Raw genomic sequence first — 22109 nt, forward strand, 5'->3', positions numbered from 1 at the left:
GTGACCTGCTGGAGGTAATTTTTCAGGGCTCTGGCAGTGCTTCTCCTGTTCCTCCTTGCACAAAGGCAGAGGTAGTAGTCCTGCTGCTGGGTTGTTGCCCTCCTACAGCCCCCTCCATGTCTCCTGGTGGAAATTATTGGCAATTATCAAGACACCCTCAATAAAGGAGTGTTTCTGCAGGTGGGGACCACAGACCACATCTCAGTACCAATGCTTTCTGGCTGATGTTTTGGTCACTTTTGAATGTTGGTTGTGCTTTCACACTCGTGGTAGCATGAGATGGACTCTACAACCCACAGAAGTTGCTCAGGTAGTGCAGCTCATCCAGGATGGCACATCAATGCGAGCTGTCGCAAGAAGGTTTCCTGTGTCTGTCAGCGTAGTGTCCAGAGGCTGGAGGCGCTAACAGGAGACAGGCCAGTACACCAGGAGACGTGGAGGGAGCCGTAAGAGGGCAACAACCCAGCAGCAGGACCGCTACCTCCGCCTTTGTGCAAGGAGGAGCAGGAGGAGCACTGCCAGAGCCCTGCAAAATGACCTCTAGCAGGCCACAAATGTGCATGTCTCTGCACAAACGGTTATAAACTAACTCCATGAGGGTGGTATGAGGGCTCGACGTCCACAGATGGGGGTTGTGCTCACAGCCCAACACCGTGCAGGTCGCTTGGCATTTGCCACAGAACACCAGGATTGGCAAAGTCGCCACTGGTGCCCTGTGCTCTTCACAGATGAAAGCAGGTTCACACTGAGCACATGTGACAGAGTCTGGAGATGTCATGGAGAGCGATCTGCTGCCTGCAACATCCTTCAGCATGACCGGTTTGGCAGTGGGTCAGTAATGGTGTGGGGTGGCATTTCTTTGGAGGGCCGCACAGCCCTGCATGTGCTCGCCAGCGGTAGCCTGACTGCCATTAGGTACCGAGATCCTCAGACCCCTTGTGAGACCATATGCTGGTGCGGTTGGCCCAGGTTTCCTCCTAATACAGGACAATGCCAGACCTCATGTGGCTGGAATGTGTCAGCAGTTCCTGCAAGATGAAGGCATTGAAGCTATGGACTGGCCCGCCCGTTCCCCAGACCTGAATCCAATTGAGCACATCTGGGACATCATGTCTCGCTCCATCCACCAACGTCACGTTGCACCACAGACTGTCCAGGAGTTGGCGGATGCTTTAGTCCAGGTCTGAGAGGAGATCCCACAGTAGACCATCCGCAACCTCATCAGGAGCATGCCCAGGCATTGTAGGGAGGTCATACAGGCACGTGGAGGCCACACACAATACTGAGCCTCATTTTGACTTGTTTTAAGGACATTACATCAAAGTTGGATCAGCCTGTAGTGTGTTTTTCCACTTTAATTTTGGGGGTGACCCCAAATCCAGGCCTCCATTGGTTAATAAATTTGATTTCCATTGATGATTTTTGTGTGATTTTGTTGTCAGCACATTCAACTTTGTACTGAACAAAGTATTCAATGAGAATATTTCATTCATTCAGATCTAGGATGTGTTATTTGAGTGTTCCCTTTATTTTTTTGAGCAGTGCATATATTTATATATATATACATATTCTGCCTAACTTTATGTAAGATCAAGCTGCTGTTACCTTCTTGTTTCTGTAGAATGGGTCAATATCCTCCAGGGGTTGCCCAATAAGATGTGAAGGAAAGTCCCCGTAGATTCGAGGCAGCGGTTTTCCAGCCTCCAAGTCGGGATGTGGTGTTGGTAAATCCTCTGTATTTTCATTGTTCTCTCCTTCTCTGTATTCCTGTTTGGCACTTCTGGCCTGTTCCTCAGCGATACGCTTCTCAATAGCAGCCAATGATTCTGGGGTGAAGCGACGGAAGCTGTCAGGACTTGGTGGCAACAACAGGACTGCCATATTTTCATCCTGCTATTTCTGTCCTAATTCTTACTTATAGCATTGGAAACAGCTGAAAGACACAAACAAAAAAAAGAGATAAATGAAGTTTATATATCTACAAGAGGCAATTATGTCACATGGCTATGTATGACTTTAGGAGGCAGATTCCTTATTCATAACTTATAGCTTTACGGGAGAGAAATTACTTAAATGCTAAAAAAGGAGTAATAACTGATTATCACCTCTATCATATTCAGACATCATGCTACAACAGTCCGGATTTGATCCATATATAAAAAAAACTAAATAAAAATCTTTTCACTACACCTCTGCATTATTAGAATCCAACTGCCAACTATCATGTTACATTCACTTTTCTGACAATCAATGTGATTCGTCAAATCTATAACTAAAGCTACAGCTTCCTAAAAAATAGCACTAGACAGTAAAAAAATAAATAAATCTCATCACTCGGACTTGTCTCTTAAAGGCCATCCCTGTTTAGGTGCTTTTATTAGGGCACATGGATAACATTGAGAGAGGTCCCTCTTTTAAGACCCTCGCAATATGAGTCAGAATAAAGTGTCATCCTGTAAAGGAAGCTCTAGTTTTGGCACACTTTAGGCATCCTTATGTCACCAGAAATATATACCGGCCGTGACATACCCAGGAGAAAACAATTAGTTGTGGAGAGTTTAGAGTGTAGCCAAACAGAAAACAGACTGTTCCTTTAATTATATCGCCCATGAGAATATATTATAATTAGTGATGAGCTAGTGTGCTCGCCACTTGAGTGACATCGGGGTGCTCGGGTACGTATAGAGTATCGCAGGTGCTCAAGAACCATGTTCAGAGTCCCCGCCCCGCATGTTTTGCGGCTGTTACACAGCCATTAAACATGCAGGGATTGCCTGACCTACACGGTAATGCCGTAGCTATGTTGACTACGGCATTACTGTGTATGGCAGGCAAGCCCCGGGGACTCGAGCATGGAGCTCAAGCACCTGCGATACTCAATACATACCCCAGCACCCTGATTTCATTCAAGTGGCGAGCACACTAACTCATCACTAATTCTAATCTAACATTGAATAAAACTCAAATAACATTTACAAACATGGCTTAATTGTGATCATCACTTTTTTTTTCTTGAAGAAGTGTATCTTAAATGGGTTGTGCAATATTTTTAACCATTAGTCCTCGCCGGTCATTGTTTACTTTGGAGCAACAATCACATGCTGAATATTAACCGCTGCAGACATCATAACTGAGGCCAGTGATTGGATGTATGGCTTGGTAAATGTAATACTGCTGCTGACGTCCCTGCATGGCTCCCTTCCACCTCCATACAGGGACGTCGGCATACTCACTCCCCTGGTGTGCTTCCTCTCTAGTTCTCAGTCCCGGCAGTGCACACTGTACTGTACTTAAAGGGCACATGCGCAACTGCTAATATGCCCCCAGCCAATACCTGTGAGGCATCTTGTTTAAAGGCACCTTCCTCAATAGGGAGGTACCGAAGCAACCAAGTATCATTAGGTAATGTGGTGTCTACTAGTGAGTTGTGAGGTCCCCTAATCCTGGTGTGGCCAATGTCCTGAACCCGAAGTCCCTGGTCCTTGAGTGGCCAGTCCTTAACCAGTAGTCGCCTGGTCCTAGTGCGGCCAGTGCCTGAACCTCTCCCCTGGTCCGTGTGTGGCCAGTACCTGAATCAGTATCAGAGACCTGGGTGTCTGAACATGTGCCTCTCCGAGTATTCCGTGTATCCGGACTGTCCTATCAGTCTCCAAATCAGCACTGGCTGAACATGTCAGTAACTGTTCTACCCGTGGATCCTGAACCCAGTAGTCTGTAGGGAGCCCGAGTCCTATCCGTGTCTGCAGGCACTGCCTAGGAGTGGTACCTGGCGGCTACTTGCAGCTCAGACCTAACTCCACCATGAGGAGCTCCAGTGAACACTAGGTAGCCATTTAGCTACACACCTCCTATGTAAGCCTAGCCCCATGGCACAGTGGGTCCACGAACCATGTGCGCCACTTGTGTGTGTAACAGTAATCATAGAACAAAAGGGATTACCTATGCAGTGGCACTGAGGTTTTAGAGATTTTACTAAAAGAGTCATTTTTATTATTTCATTCATATTTGATTTTAAACAAATTCTGGACACAGCCTTTAAATGAGCTGGAAATCTCATATAAAATTAAGTTCCATATACCCTAGTGTTTGTAAGGAAAATCAATATTATCGCCTTTTTAGTTCATCCAAAAACAATGGAACGTGATGAATTAAATCCACCATGGGGCAAAAGCCACTTGAGGACACGAAGCTGCAGTTTAGTGACATCCTAATGGACATTTGACAAAGGGATATGCATCAATTATTTACAGTGGTGCTTTAAAGTATCTGAACACTGACTTTTCAATATTTATCTTTAAATTTGACCTAAAACTACTGTAGATTTTCACACAAGTCCTAAAATTAGGTAAAAAGTACTAAATCAAACAAATGAGTAAAAAAATCGGACTTAAAATTAAAATTATTTGAACTCTTGCTGACAGTATGTATGAGTGTCACTCCTTGTGCAGCAATAATTGCATTTAACGTTTCTGATAATTCTTGATTAGTCCTTCACATAGATTTGGATGCATTTTAGCCCATGCCTCCCTACAAAACAGCTTCAACTATTTTATGTTGGTGGGTTTTCTTCCATGAACTGCTCACTTCATATCTTTCCACAACATTTCTTATAGGTTAGGACTTTGACTTTGCCATTCCAGAATGTTAACTTTACTTTTCTTTAACGATTCTTTTGTAGAATAACTTGCGTGCTTTCAGTCATTGTTTTAATTTATGACCATCATTCTCTTAAGATTCATTTCATGGAGAGGAGGTAGCAAAACTGATCCATGATATTACCACCACCATGTTTCACAGATGGTATGAGGTTTTTATACTGTACTGCAGTGTTTTTCTTACTCCAAACATAACGCTTGTCATTTAAACAAAAAATCTCTATTTTGGTTTTTCTATGTCCACAAAAAATGTTTCAAAAGCCTTCTGGCTTGTCCAGGTGATTTTTAGCAAGCTATAGATGGGCAGCACTGTTGTTTCTGTAGAACAATTACTTTTTTTCTTGCAGTTTTGCTAATAACACCACTGTTGTTCAGTGTCCTCTTGATGGTGAACTCCTGAACATAAATAGTAGCTAATATGAAAAAGGCCTTTAGTTACTTATAGATTACCTTGGATTCTTTGTGACCTTGCAAACTAATATATGCCTTGATCTTGGAGTGATCTTTGTTGGTCAACCACTCCTAAGAAGGGTAATAATGGTCATCATTTTCCTCCATTAGTATACAATCTGTCTGATTGTGCATTGGTGGAGTCCAAACTTTTTAGAGACAGTTGTGTAACCTTTTCCAACCTGATGAGCATAAACAACTCTACTTCTGAGTCAATCAATAATCACCTTTGTTCATGTCATGGTACATTTTCCCACACATGTTGTGAAGATCAGACTTTGATAGATCCGTGATCTTTAAAAACAGGTCACCCATTCACACCTGATTGTCAACAATTGACTCTAATTTCACTTTCAAATTATCTGCTAATCCTAAAGGTTCACAAACTTTCGAGCACCACTGTAAAATCTGGTTCAGATTACCTTAAAGGAAATTCTTCTAAATCAGGTTTTAAATAATATATAATTATTCCCAAAATATGTATACAATTCTACAGCTTGCCAACGGCTACATCTGAATACATGGTCCAAGTTTATTGGTTATTTTATTACAGCCATTCATTGTTTTTATGTTGTTTCTGGTGACTATAACACGTAGGGTTACATTTCTATAACAATACTCCAATGTTTACTTCAATCTAGGTTTCATGTTAGCCAAGCATGTTGGATATCAGCATTGTACAATAGATCAAACATACAAGCTGCCAACCACTGATCCAAATGATACAACAATTCTGGTGCAAACAAATGCGTTTAATCTAAAATATCCAAATTCATTAGCAATTATTTCCTTTAAAACAAAAGTAGATGCTAACGTTTTCGCAAAGACAATATCTGCCTTCTAGCACGGAAGTGGTTAAGAGGATTAAGTTACCAAATACCTACTAATGCGGAGCATGGGGCATCAGTAACTTTCCTTTGATGTAAATAAACCTTACGTATTTAAAGAACGCTGAGGACAAGAAGACAATCTAGTAAAAGTAATAACAATTTTCTAAATAAGAAATATTAATGACAATGAATGACATAATCTGAGAAAGATTAAAAAACACAATTGCATTGATAAATATCTTCTCTTTCAACTAAAGCATGTATCACACTGTACTTCGATGCTACAGCTTAAAGAGCTTGTCCACTACTTTTACATTTATGACCTATCCTTAGAACAGGTCATCATTGTCTGATCGGTCGGGGTCCGACACTCGACACCCCCACCGATCAGCTCTTATCGGTGTCGGCGGCGGCAAACGACGGCCGGAAGTACTCACTTCAAATCATTCAATCATTCAAATCAATAGGAGGCGGATGTGTAGTACCCTGTGGTGGTCACAGCTCGGCAAGCGAGTACTTCCGGCCGGTGGCCGCCGACACCAGTAGCAGCTGATTGGCAGGGGTGCCAGGTATTGTAACCCAGCCAATAAGACATTGATAACCTATCCTACGGATAGGTAGTCAATGTAAAAGTTGTGGAAACCTGTTTAATGTTATAATTTTACCTTTATCATCAATTCTGATAAGAGCGAACCTGCAAGTTACAAGAATCTCCTATACATTACCAATTAAAGCATCCTAAATTTGTACATGACTCTAACTTTAACTGCTTCATGCCACAGCTAATTTCCATTTTTCCTTTTTGTTTTTTCCTCCTCTTTTTTCAAGAGCCATATCGTTTTTATTTTTTCTGTCCACATAGCCGTATAAGGGCTTTTTTTTGTGGGACGAGTTGTACTTTTGAATACCATCAATCATTTTATCATGTGATGAACTGGAAAGTCGGAAAAAAATTCTAAATGTGTTGAAATTGAAAAAAAAGTGCAATTCCACAATAGTTTTTTTATTTTTTTATTTGCAGTGTTCACTATACGGTAAAACTGACCTGGCAATATGATTCTCCAGGTCAATACGATTATTCAAATACAAGCTGATAGAGGCAGGTAATGGCTGATTAAATCAGCCATCATCTACTGAGAAAGATGCAGGCTCGCTGAGAAAGATGCAGACATGACATATGACGTAAATGTACATCATATGTCGTGAAAGGGTTAAAATGTCAACTATCATAAATTTCATTTTAGAAATTTAATTTGTCTAAAAATGTTCACTATGTAAAAATGAGTTCATAGAAATATATATACTGTAACGATTCCCCCTTCAGTGTGTCTTAGGACACAGTGATTGACAGCTCAGTCATCCAGTCTGATGCAGGGGTGTGCTGAACTGTCTGTGTAGTGATTGACAGCTCTGTTGTCCAATCTGATGCAGGGGCGTGCTGAGCTGTCTGTGATTTTATTGACAGCTCTACCATCTAATCTGAGACTACGAGGTGCTGAGCTTTCCCCAGATACTCCCCGTTCCCTTGACTGCTCAGCTATTTAACTGAGCTGGTAGTGCCAGATAGCCGTCAGCCGCAGCTTGAACGCTGTGTGGTTTGTTTTCCCTGTATGCAATACGTGGTAGATGAAGGTGGCACTCTGCAACATGGTAAGTGCAATAAAAAAAGAACTTTATTCCAAAAGCACAGAAATAGAACATGGAGCTGGAAAAGCATGAATCCTCATGGACGACAGTCGTTTCACGTCTCAGCAATGCTTCAAAGGGATCCTAACTTAGGATCGGGATGGGAGTCGGCGGGGGGAGCGGAGGATCGGGATGGGAGGCTGCGGGGAAGCGAGTATGGGGCTGAGTGATTGTTTAAAAGCCGGTGGCTTTTTACCGCCGGCTTTTAAACAATCATGCACCCATTTCAGCCTTTTCCTCAGCCCCCAGACCGCTTTATAGGCTCCAGCAGACACTTACTCGGCTTACTCGCATTTCCCATTGACTTACATTGTACTCGTTACTCCTAGTGAGTAATCACAAGGAAACTCGGGGAGTAACGAGTAGCCCGAGTACCGTACTATTCGGCGAGTACCGAATAGTAACGAGTATACTCGTTCATCACTATGTGTATGCAAACAAAAGCAACACATGATGTTGGCTGGGTCGATAAGTGTAGTTGCCTTGCACTGGATCGAGTAATAATTTCTGAAATGTTGCAAGCTTTCATGCATGTTTATGATACACAAGCTATCCTTTTACTACAGCCCAATTATTTAATTTTACTATCTATTAGCTAACTACTATATGTACTCCTCTGTAGGAAATGGGTACCCATTAAAAGTTTTCTATCTTTAAAAGATATTATAGACCACCGATGACATGCACGGAGGATATTTACTATATATATTTTTTTAAATTATGTAAATGTGAATGTCTCATCCACTTAAACACTAATTCAAAAATGTAATACCAGAGCTCTGGAGTCACTTCTGTTCATCCCCCATCCAATTTAAATGAAATTACTAACATAAGTAAATAAAAAGTGCGGTAATATGTTACAGTTCACTTTATCATAAAACCATGGCAACAAGTCCATCTGTAAAAAAATTAAATTAGAGTAACCCAAAGAACACTTTTAAATTTACAAAAACAAGACAGCGACATGAAAAATGTGTTATTACTGAGAACATTGGCATTAAATGCTTACAGCCTTAAATAATCTAAAATCCATAGCAACAGCCCCTCTATTTCATATGTACAAGGTTCAGCCTCATTTATTTGGCCCCAGTAATCATGCTAATACTCCAGAAACTTTTCGTACTTTTTCTATTTAACTAAAAAAAAGTCTACAAAATAAACATAGCAATTTATTCTAGACTGCAGTACTACTGAGTACTTATTTCATGAGATGAGAATACTATTTGAAGTAAATTTAGGATAAAGACTAGAATTGGATATTTATTGAGACCATTTATAAAAACAGCTATGGACTACACATTGAGACTAACACATAATAAGCATTTCTGTTTCCTAAAGTAACAATGTGATTTATGTAGAAAATCAACTGAGTTTCATGCTTTTAAGGTTTTCCAGATCAAGACAAAATTCTAGGTAACACAGAAGCAATACTGCCACATTGCCCAATGGAAATGGGACATTTTTTTTAAAGTGGGACACTTCATTGTGGCCACTTATCTTCACAAGTCTTGCAAAATAAGCAGAGGTGCATAATTATGCTTTTCATCCCTACAATATGCAAATAGAATGTGGAGCAAAGAGCCCTCTAAATAAACCCTCTTCATATAAAGCCTCTTCATTCTTTTTAACGTACCTAACATTTACTTACAAATAATTTACTACATCGAGAATATTGTAAATTTTTAATAAGAGGATCCCATGTATTATAATGCACAGCTTAACAAGGAGGACATAGCTGCTTCTAAAGGATAAGTCTGCTAGTCTCTTATGCCACTCCCATAAAATCAACAGCAGTCATATCACATTGAGACTGCTATAACAGGGTTAGCACTCGTTGCTACTTCTAGCCTTTTCCTGCAGTTCCACAATATATAGGAATACATCTTTCACAGCTTCTCATATAAGCACATCTAGTGTGTCTAGTATGGGCACATAAATTGCTTGTGGTATGATGAATCACAAACACTACAAAACCTCCAACTGCCCTGAAAAGATATGTATGACCCTCTGAGGTCTCATAGGATGGTATTCAACCCCTTTCAAGAGCTTTAACTCAAGCACACCTTTAATAAAGTCAAAGTTAACTCAACATGTATTGCTATGGACAAACAGAAGGTAAACATTCTTCACTGCTGTGCTGTCACTACCTGTACAGTTTATTCAGTTCTTTATAGTTTTCGCTCCTAGTTTCTGTGACTAAACTATGAGCCATGATATCTTCTCTATACAGATTCATCAAAAAATTACTTCTAAATGAGTAAAATGAGTAACATAAGGGAGTTGATCTCCCAAAATTTGTTCATCTATTGAAAATCTATTATTTTCTCAAGTGCAAAACTTCCTCAATATAAATTAGCTTTGTAACCAAATAAAAACTCAGCAACAGTGCATATAAAAGTCTAATTGCCTCTGTTAAAATATCAGGTTTTGTCAAGTAAAAAAAATTGTATGAAGAAGAATCATTTCAGAACTTTTTCCACCTTTATTGTCACCCATGATTTGTACAATTCGATTGAAAAATAAATTGAAATATTTTTGATTGGAAAAAAAATAATAAAGAACTAAAATAATGTGGTTGTATAAATATGCACACCCTTAAACTAATATTTTGTTGATTTACCCTTTGAATTTATGACAGCATTCAGTTTTTTTGGGTAGGAGTCTACCAGCATGATACATCTAGAATTCGCAATCTTTGCCGACTCTTCCTTTCAGTAGAACTCCAAATCAGATTGTGATGGCATCTCCAGTGTAGAGATGAGCGTTGTTCGACTCGAACTGTTCGCCAATCTCAAATTCGAGCTGTTTTGGGCGGTGTTCGAGCCGTTCGGCGAACACGAACGATTTGAGAAAAATTCGGCTGTTCGAGGTTATGTTCGATAACTGTTCGTGCACCAAAATCATAACTGGACTTTTTCTCAGTAATGATGAAAATTAATGTTAATACGCAGTTTGAGTGTACAGCGGGGCGGAGGGAGGGGCAGGGGATGGATCTCTGCAGGAATAATGAAGATCTCCATTTTTTTTTTCTCTTTCCCGCATTTACAGTGGGGAGGTGCAATCTGTCAGCCTATCAGCAGCACACACACGGAGCGAAGTGCTTTTTTTCACACAAGCAAGGGCATGTGTCATTGGCAGTGTATGTCACATGTCCTTGCCCTATAAGACCAAGCCATTTTCCCCGTCGCCACCATTTTCTCACTGCTGCAGCTGCATGTTAGACGGCACCGCTGTTGCTGTGTGCGCTATACCTTGTTAATTTCAAGCCAATTTTCGTACAAATCTACAGATAGCTTGGGAGTAGGGAAGAGTTGTGATTGCAGTCCTTTTAAGGACTAGGTTACAGCATTTCCTACGACTTTTATCAGGCAGGTCTGTGCTCTTAAATAGATAGGTTGTGGGAGTAAAGACTAATTGTAATTGCAGTCCTTTTCAGGACTAGGTTACATCAGTTCCTATCAGTTTTTGCCAGGCAGGTCTGTGCCAGTGCTGTGCAAGTTTTTTTCACAGCATTTGGCTGAATCTAGCAAAGCTAATCCTTTTTGGCCTATTGCAGAGTGTGTTAGTCAGTGGAGTAGCCTATCTGTGTTGCAAGATATACCACCTGTGTATAGAATACCAATTTTTTTACTGCACCTAGTGAAGTAAAATCTTTTGGGCATAGCATCATTCTATTAGTCCATCTATACTGACCTCCATCAGGTTGCAAACTGAATATAATTTTTTTCTGCATCTAGCTCTGAAAAAATATTTGGCCTTCTAGCAGTGTGTGGGACTTGTTCTATTAGTCCATCTATACTGACCTCCATCACGTTGCAAATTCAAAATAATTTTTTGTCTGCATCTAGCTCTGAAAAAATATTTGGCCTTCTAGCAGTGTGTGGGACTTTCTCTATTAGTCCATCTATACTGACCTCCATCAGGTTGCAAATTAAAAATAATTTTTTTCTGCATCTAGCTCTGAAAAAATATTTGGCCTTCTAGCAGTGTGTGGGACTTTCTCTATTAGTCCATCTATACTGACCTCCATCAGGTTGCAAATTAAAAATAATTTTTATCTGCATCTAGCTCTGAAAAAATATTTGGCCTTCTAGCAGTGTGTGGGACTTTCTCTATTAGTCCATCTATACTGACCTCCATCAGGTTGCAAATTAAAAATAATTTTTATCTGCATCTAGCTCTGAAAAAATATTTGGCCTTCTAGCAGTGTGTGGGACTTGTTCTATTAGTCCATCTATACTGACCTCCATCAGGTTGCAAATTAAAAATAATTTTTTGTCTGCATCTAGCTCTGAAAAAATATTTGGCCTTCTAGCAGTGTGTGGGACTTTCTCCATTAGTCCATCTATACTGACCTCCATCTGGTTGCAAACTGAATATATTTTTTTTCTGCATCTACCTCTGAAAAAATATTTGGGCTTCTAGCTGTGTGTGGGACTTTCTCCATTAGGCCATCTATACTGACCTCCATCAGGTTGCAAATTGAATATAATTTTTTTCTGCATCTAACCCAGCCAATAGTTTTGGCCTAATACCACAGTTTGGCCACTCAGCTCTGCTCGGTTCCGATCCATTGTTTTTTTGTGCAAACAACTACAGAGTTGTGAATTAGTTAACCACCAAAATGAGTGGAAAAAGGCCTGTTGCTGGTGGAAAGGGGAATAGGCCTGTTGGGAAGGGGAAAAAAGGTTGTGTCCGTGGGGTAGGTGTTAAAGCAACAGTAACATCTGCAGAAGAAAGACCATCTTCCAGCCAAACTAAAATGTCTACTTCTTTTAGCGGACAATGTGATAAGATCCCTTTCTTATGGCCACGCCAATCGCTACAAATTCCAGATGAGGCACAAAAACAGCAGGTGCTTCAAAGGATATCAAGTGTTCCTTTAAGTGGGCTCTCCTCCACATCAACTTCAACATCACAAATACTCCAGTCCTCAAAGGTGTCACCCCAATCGCACTTGCTTCCTCACAGCTCCCAAATCTCCAGCTGCCCGTCTGAGTATGAGGTAGAACAGATGGTTGAGTCTGCAGAGCTGTTTACTCATACTATAGCCTGGGAATCAGAGGTAGACTCCAGCGCTTCTGTGAATCCAGACGAGGAAATGATCTGCACTGATGCCCAGAATCTTTATGAGTCGGATCCAGGACCAGACGCAGAAGGTTCTGACCATAATGTAGACCCTCATTCCCAAACTGTAACTCCTGTTGGTGGAGACAATGAGGAAGACGATGATGAGACTCAAATACCTGATTGGAGCGACAACTTTAGATTTTTGTCAGGGCAGGAACAGGTTGGCTCTGAGGACGACGGGTGTGATAACGCACAGGGTGATGATGATGAGGTTGGAGATCCCACTTACTGTCAACCCACAGTCAGCCAAGAGATGAGGTCAGCAGAGGAGGTGGAGGAGGATGCTAGTGACGACGAGGTCAGGTTGCGCCTTCCTGGACAGAGACGTAGTACTGGAAGCAAGTCGACAACTGCATCCTCAAACACAACTCTGCCTCTCACCACAAGTCGTGGTGGCTCTTCAGGTCGCATGGGTGCTAAGCCTTGCATAGCCTGGGCATTTTTTCAGATCGATAAAGATGACCCAACTCGTGTTATCTGTAACATTTGTCAGCAAAAGCTAAGTAGAGGCCAAAAAATACATAGTTTGAGTACTTCATGCATGAACCGGCACATGGACATGAAGCATAAGTTGCAGTGGGAAGCTCAGTGTGCTACAATGCGGCCTAGCCGGCCGGGCCAACCACCGTCTGCCATATCTTGTGCATCCGCGGCCTCTTCATCCTCTGTGACTGGGGGGACAGCAGTCACACCTGTTTTGGGGCGCAGACCTGCCACCTCTTTACCCGCAACAGCCAGCGTGATTGGCAGGTCATCATTTTCTTTGGAGGTGGTAACACCAGCTGGTGTTGAGCGCTGTCCGACATAGATAGCACCACCTTTGGATCAAGGCAACCTATCATGTCCGCCTGCATCTTCCTCACAGTTCGGCAGTTTGCCGGGGACACCCTTATCAACCCCGTCTAAGCACAATAGCCAGCCCTCGGTCCCTCAGATTTGGACAAGTAAAAGACCATTTCCTCCTAGCCATGAGAAAGCTAAGAGGTTGAATTTCACCATCTGCAAGCTCTTGGCTACAGAAATGCTGCCTTTCCGCCTGGTGGACACAGAGGATTTTCGAGACCTTATGTCCGTCGCAGTGCCCCAGTACCAGATGCCCAGTCGGCACTACTTCTCAAAGAAAGGTGTGCCTGCGCTCCACCAGCATGTCGCACACAACATCACCGCTTCTTTGAAAAACTCTGTGTGTGACAGGGTGCATTTCACCACAGACACTTGGACGAGTAGGCATGGACAGGGGCGTTACATGTCGCTGACTGGGCACTGGGTCACTATGGTGACAGCAGGACAAGGGGCTGCTGTCCAAGTCTTGCCGTCCCCACGAGTTGTGCGTCAATCCTCTTTATCTCAAAGTTCCTCCACTGCTTCTGCCTCCTCAACCTCCTCTCGGTCCTCCACCTGTCTGGTCATGCCACAAGCTTTCTAACTGCGCAGAAGGGATCCTGCACACCTCCTTACTATGCTGGCAGTAGGGCTCAACGTCATCAGGCGGTTTTTACTTTGAAATGTCTGGGAAATGTGAGTCACACAGCTGAGGAGTTGTGGTCAGCTCTGGAGAACCAATTTCATGAATGGTTGTCTCCACTGGACCTGAAACCAGGGAAGGCCGTGTGCGACAATGCTGCAAACCTGGGTGCGGCCCTTCGCCGGGGCAATGTCACACACGTGCCTTGTATGCCTGACGTGTTGAACCTGGTTGTCCAGCAATTTTTAGCCCACTATCCCGGACTAGATGGCCTTCTGCAGAGGGCATGGTCGCTGTGTGCTCACTTCCGCCGTTCGCATCCCGCAGATCAGCGACTTACATCTCTACAGAAGTCGTTGGGCCTGCCACTTCACCGGCTAAAATGCGATGTGCCTACCCGGTGGAATTCAACTCTGCACATGTTGCAGCGACTGTGGCAGCACCGACAAGCCCTGGTGCAATACGTTCTGACGTATAGCCTGGGCCAACGAGATCCAGAGGTGGGGCAAATCACGCTGGAGGAGTGGTCTCAGATCAGGGACCTATGCACCCTTATGCACAGTTTTGAAATGGCGACGAAGATGTTGAGTGCTGACGATGCCATTATCAGCATGACTATTCCGGTGATTTACATGCTGGAGCACATGTTAAACAGAATTCGGAGTCAGGTGGTGGCACAAGAGGAGGTGGAGGAAGTAGAGGAGGAGGAGTTGTATGCGGAAGGGCTAACATCTGCAAGGTCCAGACGGTCGGCAGCACCAAGGCGGCAGGCATGTGAGGGTGGGGGAGATGGTTTTACCAGGGCGCATGGTAGCAGCCAAACTAGTGAGGAAGGTGCAGGAGCCCAGGAAGAAGTGGAGGACGAACTGATGGAAGACTCATCAGATGAGGGAGACCTTGATCACATTTCTGTTGTGCGAGGTTGGGGGGAGAGGACAGAGGAAGGAAGCATGATTGTTACCTCGCCACCAACACAACAGGGACTTGGTGCTCCTGGATGCGCAACACACATGAGTGCCTTCTTGCTGCACTACCTGCAACATGACCCTCGAATTGTGAGAATTAGAAATAATCCTGACTACTGGGTTGCCACACTGTTAGATCCCCGGTACAAAAGTAAATTTGCAGAAATTATTCCTGCCATAGAAAGGGATGCACGCATGCAGGAGTATCAGCAGAGACTGTTGCAGAATCTTACATGTGCTTTTCCACAAAACACCAGTGGTGCACGTAGTGAATCTCACAGTTCCAACTTGCCAACCATAGGACCGTCGAGAGTTCAGCACTCAAACCGTAACAGAACCACAGTATCTGCTGGTAACATCAATTTTGCGGAATCATTTCACCACTTTTTTAGCCCATCCTTTGCAAGGCCACAGGAGACAAGAAGTCTGACACATAGTCAACGCCTAGAGACGATGGTGCAGGAGTATCTCCAAGTAAACATTGAAGCCATGACTGTGTCACTGGACCCTTGCTCTTTTTGGGCTTCCAATCTGGATAAATGGCCGGAGCTAGCCACTTACGCCTTGGAGATCTTGTCATGCCCCGCAGCCAGCGTTCTGTCTGAACGTGTGTTCAGCGCTGCTGGTGGTGTGCTGACAGATAAGCGCACGCGGCTCTCCACTGATAATGTAGACAGACTCACGTTCATAAAGATGAACAAATCATGGATCCGAAACGACTTTTCTACCCCTGTGTCATCCTGGGGAGAGTAAAAGCTTGATGATTGGTTAAAATCACCTCACCAACCATTTTAAGCTTTCAAATTACTAATCATGTTTATCTGTATCTTGGCTGGAAAATAATTTGGGCTTTGTAGCAGTGTGCAGTACTGATTCTATTAGGCCATCTATACTAAGCTCCACCAGATTTAAAATTACTAATCATGTTTATCTGTACCTTGGCTGGAAAATAATTTGGGCTTTGTAGCAGTGTGCAGCACTGATTCTATTAGGCCATCTATACTAAGCTCCACCAGATTTAAAATTAATAATAATTTTTAGCTGCATGTAGCCCGGAAAATAATTTTGGGGCTCCGAGATGCGCAAGACACATAAGTGCCTTCTTGCTGCACTACCTGCAACATGACCCTCATATTGTCAGAATTCGAAGTAATCCTGACTACTGGGTTGCCACACTCTTAGATCCCCCAAACTTTTCGATCAACCTTTTCATTTTAATAAAGACCAAAAAAATGGTCATTTTTGAAATTATAAGCATTAGCAGGTTATTAGAAACTGAAATCAAACAGTTTTCAACTCAAAACTTTATTCTAGGTGATGTTACATTTTCACATAGGACCCCTTGTTCGAAAGGAGCTTCTGAACTCTCTCGTCCATTGAATTTGTCAGGTTTTGGATGGTTTCTGCTTCAATTGTTTTGCATGAGGACAGAATACCCTCCCAGAGCTGTTGCTTAGATGTAAACTGCCTCCCGCCATCATAGACACTCCTTTTGATGATGCTCCAGAGGTTCTGAATGGGGTAGAGGTTAGGGGAGCATGGGGGTCACACCATAAGTTTGTCCCCTTTTATGCCCATATCAGCCAGAGATGCAGATGTTTTATGTGCAGCATGAGATGGTGCATTATCATGCATAAAAATGATCTTGCTGTGGAATACACGGTTCTTCTTCTTGAACCATGGCAGGAAGTGCTGTTTGAGAAACTCCACATACATTATGGAGTTCATCTTTACCCCTTCAGGGATCCTAAAGGGGCCGACAATCTCTCTCCCCATGATTCCAGCCCAAAACATTACTCCACCTCTTCCTTGTTGGCGCTGTAGCCGTGTTTGCGTGGGGTGTCCATCAACCAGCCATCCTCCACTCCATCCATCTGGACCATCGAGCGTTGCACGGCACTCATCCGTGAACAAAACAGTTTGGAAATCAATCTTCATGTAATGTTTGGCCCACTGGAGCCGTTTCTGCTTGTGTGAAGTGGATAGAGGAGGTCGACAGGATGGCGTATGCACAGCTGCAAACCTCAGAAGGACCCTGCATCTTGTTGTTCGGGGGACGTTGGAGGCACCAGCAGCTTCAAAAACTTGTCTGCTGCTATGACAAGGCTTTTTTGCCGCTGCTCTTTCAACCTGACGTAATTGCCTGTAGGAAAGAGTCCTCAATTTGCCCTTATCAGCACGCACACGTGTGTACTGTGAATCAGCTACATACTTCTTGATTGCCAAGACACTTCATCCTGATCACCGCACAATGTTGATTGTAGTTATGCCTTGACCTAAACACTCCACAATTTGTTGCTTCTCAGCAGCCGACACATCCTTTTTCTTTCCCATTTTGGCAGAAAATGTAGGCTGCTTAATAATGTGGGACAGCCTTCTTAAGTAGTCTTGCCTTTCATTGGACACACCTGCCAAGCTAATTAGCACAGGTGTCTGCAATTGCTTACAGTGATATAAAGAGCCCTGACACACATCACCATCAATGAGTTTAACTGACAAACAAACAAATTCTTCCCTTATCACTCCTAAACACTTTTTGCATAATAATTTGGAACACAGTGTACATGTGCTTTTCCACAAAACACCAGTGGTTCACGTAGTGAATCTTACAGTTCTAACTTGCCAACAGTGGTCTGTATGGAGTTGTTCAATAAAGGGCCCAAAATTAAGATAACATAGATGGGAGAGGTCTCTATGAATAGGAATTCCTAAGTATTTGATACCCTGTGAGGGCCAGGCAAAGGGAAAGTTGGACTGGATGGAATCCTGTATGGATTTGGGGAGGGAGACATAGAGGGCCTCAGACTTCGCTGCATTGATTTTAAAATTTGACCATGTAACAAAGTGATCTATTTCAGCCATAACAGCATGGATGGATATATGTGATTGAGTGATATATACTAGGACATCATCAGCAAATAGAGAGCACTTGTACTCGGTGCCTCCCACCTCAATCCACCTAATATTGGGGTTATGGCGAATTGATGAGAGCAGGTGCTCCGTCACTAGGATGTATAAGAGAGGGGACAGAGGACATCCCTGCCTTGTCCCATTGGTGATTGTGAAAGGTGATGAAAATGTTCTGATGCACCCCCTGGGCCTTGGGACACCCGGAGCCGGACCCTTTTTGGTGGATGCTGGTGGTTGTAGTCTCCGTGGCGGCGACCCGGTTCCGTGGCTCAGGGCGGTCAAACCAGTGGCGGAACTATTTATGTGGTTTTGATGTTTAAATGTCCGACTACGCCACCCGTGGATTGCGGTCAGAGTGAACCACCGCTGCAGGGCAGACCGCTGAGGCTGGTGTTGTGGGTGCAGCAGAGTGTAGCATAACTCCCCACGGGAGGAGTATAGCCTCAGGGCAGTGTATGCGGAGGATGGGGGTGATGGTGCAGGGCAGCAGCAGTAACGACATGGAGTCAGTGATGCAGTCCAGGGCCTTTACTCACAGTTCTTATTATCCAGACCACGTCTGCAGGTAACGGCTGCCCACGTCGTACTGTGCTCACCAGGTGAGGGGCTCAGACAACTCCCAGATAACTTTGGAGCACGTTACAAGACCCCCTTTGTGTGTCCTTTGTCTGGTCTTTCTTACCAACCCTTCTGTCCGGCTGCCTCGGGCCTCCTCTTGGTAAACTTGGCGCCAGTTTCCTTGACCCTATGTGGTGCCTTCCTAGCGGGTGTAGCGAGGGGCTGCGCCACATAAAATGTCACAGCCTCTGGTTTCTAGCTGAGGGTCGTTTCCTGCCTCCACTAGTTTCGGGGACCGGTCTCCCCCTTTGGCCTGACCCCTCCACGCAGGTGGATTCGGGCGTGTGGTGGCGACTCGCCCGTCCGTACCCCTGGGATCCCTTCATTCCTCGTTCCTGGAGCCTTCTTCGCTCCTCTTCCTTCCTTCTCCCTCTTCCAGGCCTGGGCCTCTGTTACTAGGCCCGCCTCCGGAGCAGAGCTCATGCAGAGCCCCTGCTCCCTGTCACTTCTGCTCAGACTTCTCTGCACTGAACTAAGATGGTGCCCACCTTTTATACTCCCTTCTCAATGCACCCAGGAACTGCTTCCTCCCTGCTCCTGCACTACAGGGTTCCCCTTCCTCAGTGTTCCCTCCCCCCACTCCAGCCAGGGACAGGGACTGTCGTGCCCATCTCAGGGGCATATTGGTCGCCCTGCCCCACGGCAATGTGGTGTAATGCATGCAGGTGTCGGGTCCTGATCCACACTCCATCCTTACCTGAGAGTGAGATATCACACCTCTGGGTGAGGTGCAATACCTCTGTAGCAACCGAGCGCTCAGGGTGCTACAGTTCCATTTATCTTCAGCCTAGGTGACGTATTGCGATACAGGGCCGTGATTTTGGCTATAAAAGGGTCCCCTAGACCCCTACCCCAAGCTTTTTAAGAGAATCATATATGGCGTGCCAGTAGACTCTATGGAATGCTTTCTCAGCATCCAACGAGAGTATCTAATTACAAATTTTTAACTGCATCTAGCCCAGGAAATACTTTGTGCCTAGTAGCAGTGTCTGCTAGTCAGCGGATTATCCCGGCTGTTAAGCAAGCTACACCACCTGTAGTTTGGACACTTAATTTTTTCAAAGGAAATGCTTCGGGACCACGGGATACTCAGTGAAGAGCATCAGGAGGCACCCCAAGGCATAGGGGCTGGGACTGGCAGTAGGATGCCTTGCGGTGGACAGCCGAGCTCGATCCTTATAAAAGCTTTTTAACTGCAGCAGCTTTAGTGGACGCTACTGGAGCTGGAATTACGCGGCTGCTGGCATGAGACTCGCCCTCCAATAGATCCTTGTAAATGGATTTAAAGTGTATTCATTCAAATTAGAGAGACAATTTAAATTAAAAAGCTTAGAGTTGCCTCCACCACAGGGGGGCTCGCTCAACCCACCAGCGGACAGGCACCAGTATTGGGAGAGTGGTGCTGGCCGTCAGGGTTCACCGCGGCTCTGGCACAAACCCGGCGACACGGAGGTGGCACGGGCAGGAGCGGACTGGCCGTGTCGGCTTCTCACTTTTTGGATTTTAGAAGGGCATGACATGCCTATATCTGTGTCTCCCCCTCCTTTTACTCCTCCACCTCTTTTCTTTTCGCGTGACTATATGTACTTGTCACTTTTCCATGTGTTAGTTGTGTCTTCTGAGCAGTTTGTCAGCTTTTGGACACCTTTGAAGGTGTTTTCTATGTGTTTCTATGTGTTTTTGTTTGCCTGCCATTGGTTTTAACGGTGTTCGAAGGTGTTCGACGAACAGTTCGGCGAACACACGGGTGTTCGACGAACCGAACTCGAACACTACGGGGGTGGCTCAACACTACTCCAGTGTACTGCCCTCTTCAGGTCAACCCACAGATTTTCAATTGGATTCAGGTCTGGGCACTGGCTGGATCTTTCCAAAACTTTGATTTTCTTCTGTCAAAGCCATTCTTTTGCTGGTTTGTAGATATGCTTAGGGTTGTTATGCTGAAAGATGAAATTCCTCTTCATCTTCAGATTTTTTGCAGAGTCTTGAAGGTATTGCAGCAAAATTGACCGATATTTAAAAATGTTCATAATTCCCTCCGCCTTAACTAAAGCCCCAGTTCCAGATGCCAAAAAACAGTCCCAAAGCATAATTCTGCCTCCATGCTTCATAATGGGTGTGGTGTTCTTTTGGTGATGCGCAGTGTTGACTTTGTGCAAAACATACCTTTGCAATTATGGCCAAAAAGTTCATCCCCGGTCTCATCAGACCATAACATGTTTTCCAACATGCTTTTGGCAGATCTGATGTAGGTTTTGCCATCAATGTTGCCACAGGCCATTTGGTAGCCTCCCAAACTATTTTTTTTCTTGTGTTTTCAATGTTTGAGGAATATCCCACTACTACTAATGTCACGGTTGTGCCAAATTTATGCTTCTTCTTGATGACAATCTTCACAGTGTTCCATTGTATATGTAATGCCTTGGAATTTTTTTGTTCTCTTCTTTTGACTAATAACTTTCAACAGTGACATCCCTTTGCTGTGCTGTGAGCTGTTATAGACCATAGCTGTTGCTGTAAAATTCAACTAAGAAAATGTTTAGAAAAAGCTAAACTTTGTATGGTGTTAACCAGAATCACTGTAAATGATGGCAGCTGTGTAGAGACTACTATTTAAAATGAGTTTTTTTAAATGTGATCGGCTAATTCTGAACGCAACCGCATCCCTAATTATAAGAGGGTGTTCACACTTAGGCCATCACACTATTTTACTTTTGATCTTTTTATTTTTCCCATCAAAATTATTTCAGATTGTTTCTCAATGGATTTGTACAAATTATGGGCGAGTTTAAATGTAAAAAAAATGTTCTGAAATGATGCTTATTGATATGACTTTTTTTACATGACAAAAACCTGGCATATTTACAGGGGGGGTGAACACTTTTTATATCCACTTTAAATACATATATAGACAACTATCTAAGGTAAATAATATTCTTGTTGCTCTCATTTATCTCTTTGCAACCTTCCTGTGTGCACTGCATCCTGAAGAGCTCATCTAAGGATGAAAAGTCATCTTGGACAGTTTCCAGCCTCTCTCTTTTACTGGTCAACAATATCCGATTGTGATCTCATTCATTAATTTCTGTTTTCTCCATTAGAATATTCAGTAACAGTTAACAGCTGGGATGTGTAATAAATGAAATACGGAAAGCAAATTAGCCAGTGAAAACCTTACTTGCAGTTGAACAATCTAAACAACTTGAGAATAGGTTTTATAATAGGCACGTGCTGGTTGAAACTGGGAAGCTGAGAATGTTTTTAGAATGGCGAAAATTTTCCGATTTTATAATAGCTTCATTCATTATATTATATAGTACGTAACAAGCATACAACATACAATTTACAACACAAAATTGAAATTTTAAGATGAAGCATAATAAAATACACAGGACAAGTA

General features: G+C 43.4%; 1 protein-coding gene across 12 annotated transcripts in view; it reads right to left on the reverse strand.

Annotated features, from left to right (window-relative positions):
- The window catches only part of LOC141265097 (sodium channel protein type 5 subunit alpha-like), a 558194-nt gene that overhangs the window by 402421 nt on the left and 133664 nt on the right, over positions 1–22109 (reverse strand). For all 12 annotated transcript variants that reach the window (XM_073677736.1, XM_073677738.1, XM_073677744.1 and 9 more), the window contains exon 2: positions 1606–1933. In XM_073677736.1, coding sequence (XP_073533837.1) covers positions 1606–1881 — 276 coding nt within the window. In that variant the 5' untranslated portion in view covers positions 1882–1933. The remainder of the gene's footprint in view (positions 1–1605; positions 1934–22109) is intronic.

Source organism: Phyllobates terribilis, unplaced genomic scaffold (genome assembly GCF_046119375.1).
Source record: "Phyllobates terribilis strain yellow unplaced genomic scaffold, ASM4611937v1 Scaffold_4__5_contigs__length_816908805, whole genome shotgun sequence".
NCBI lineage: Eukaryota > Metazoa > Chordata > Amphibia > Anura > Dendrobatidae > Phyllobates > Phyllobates terribilis.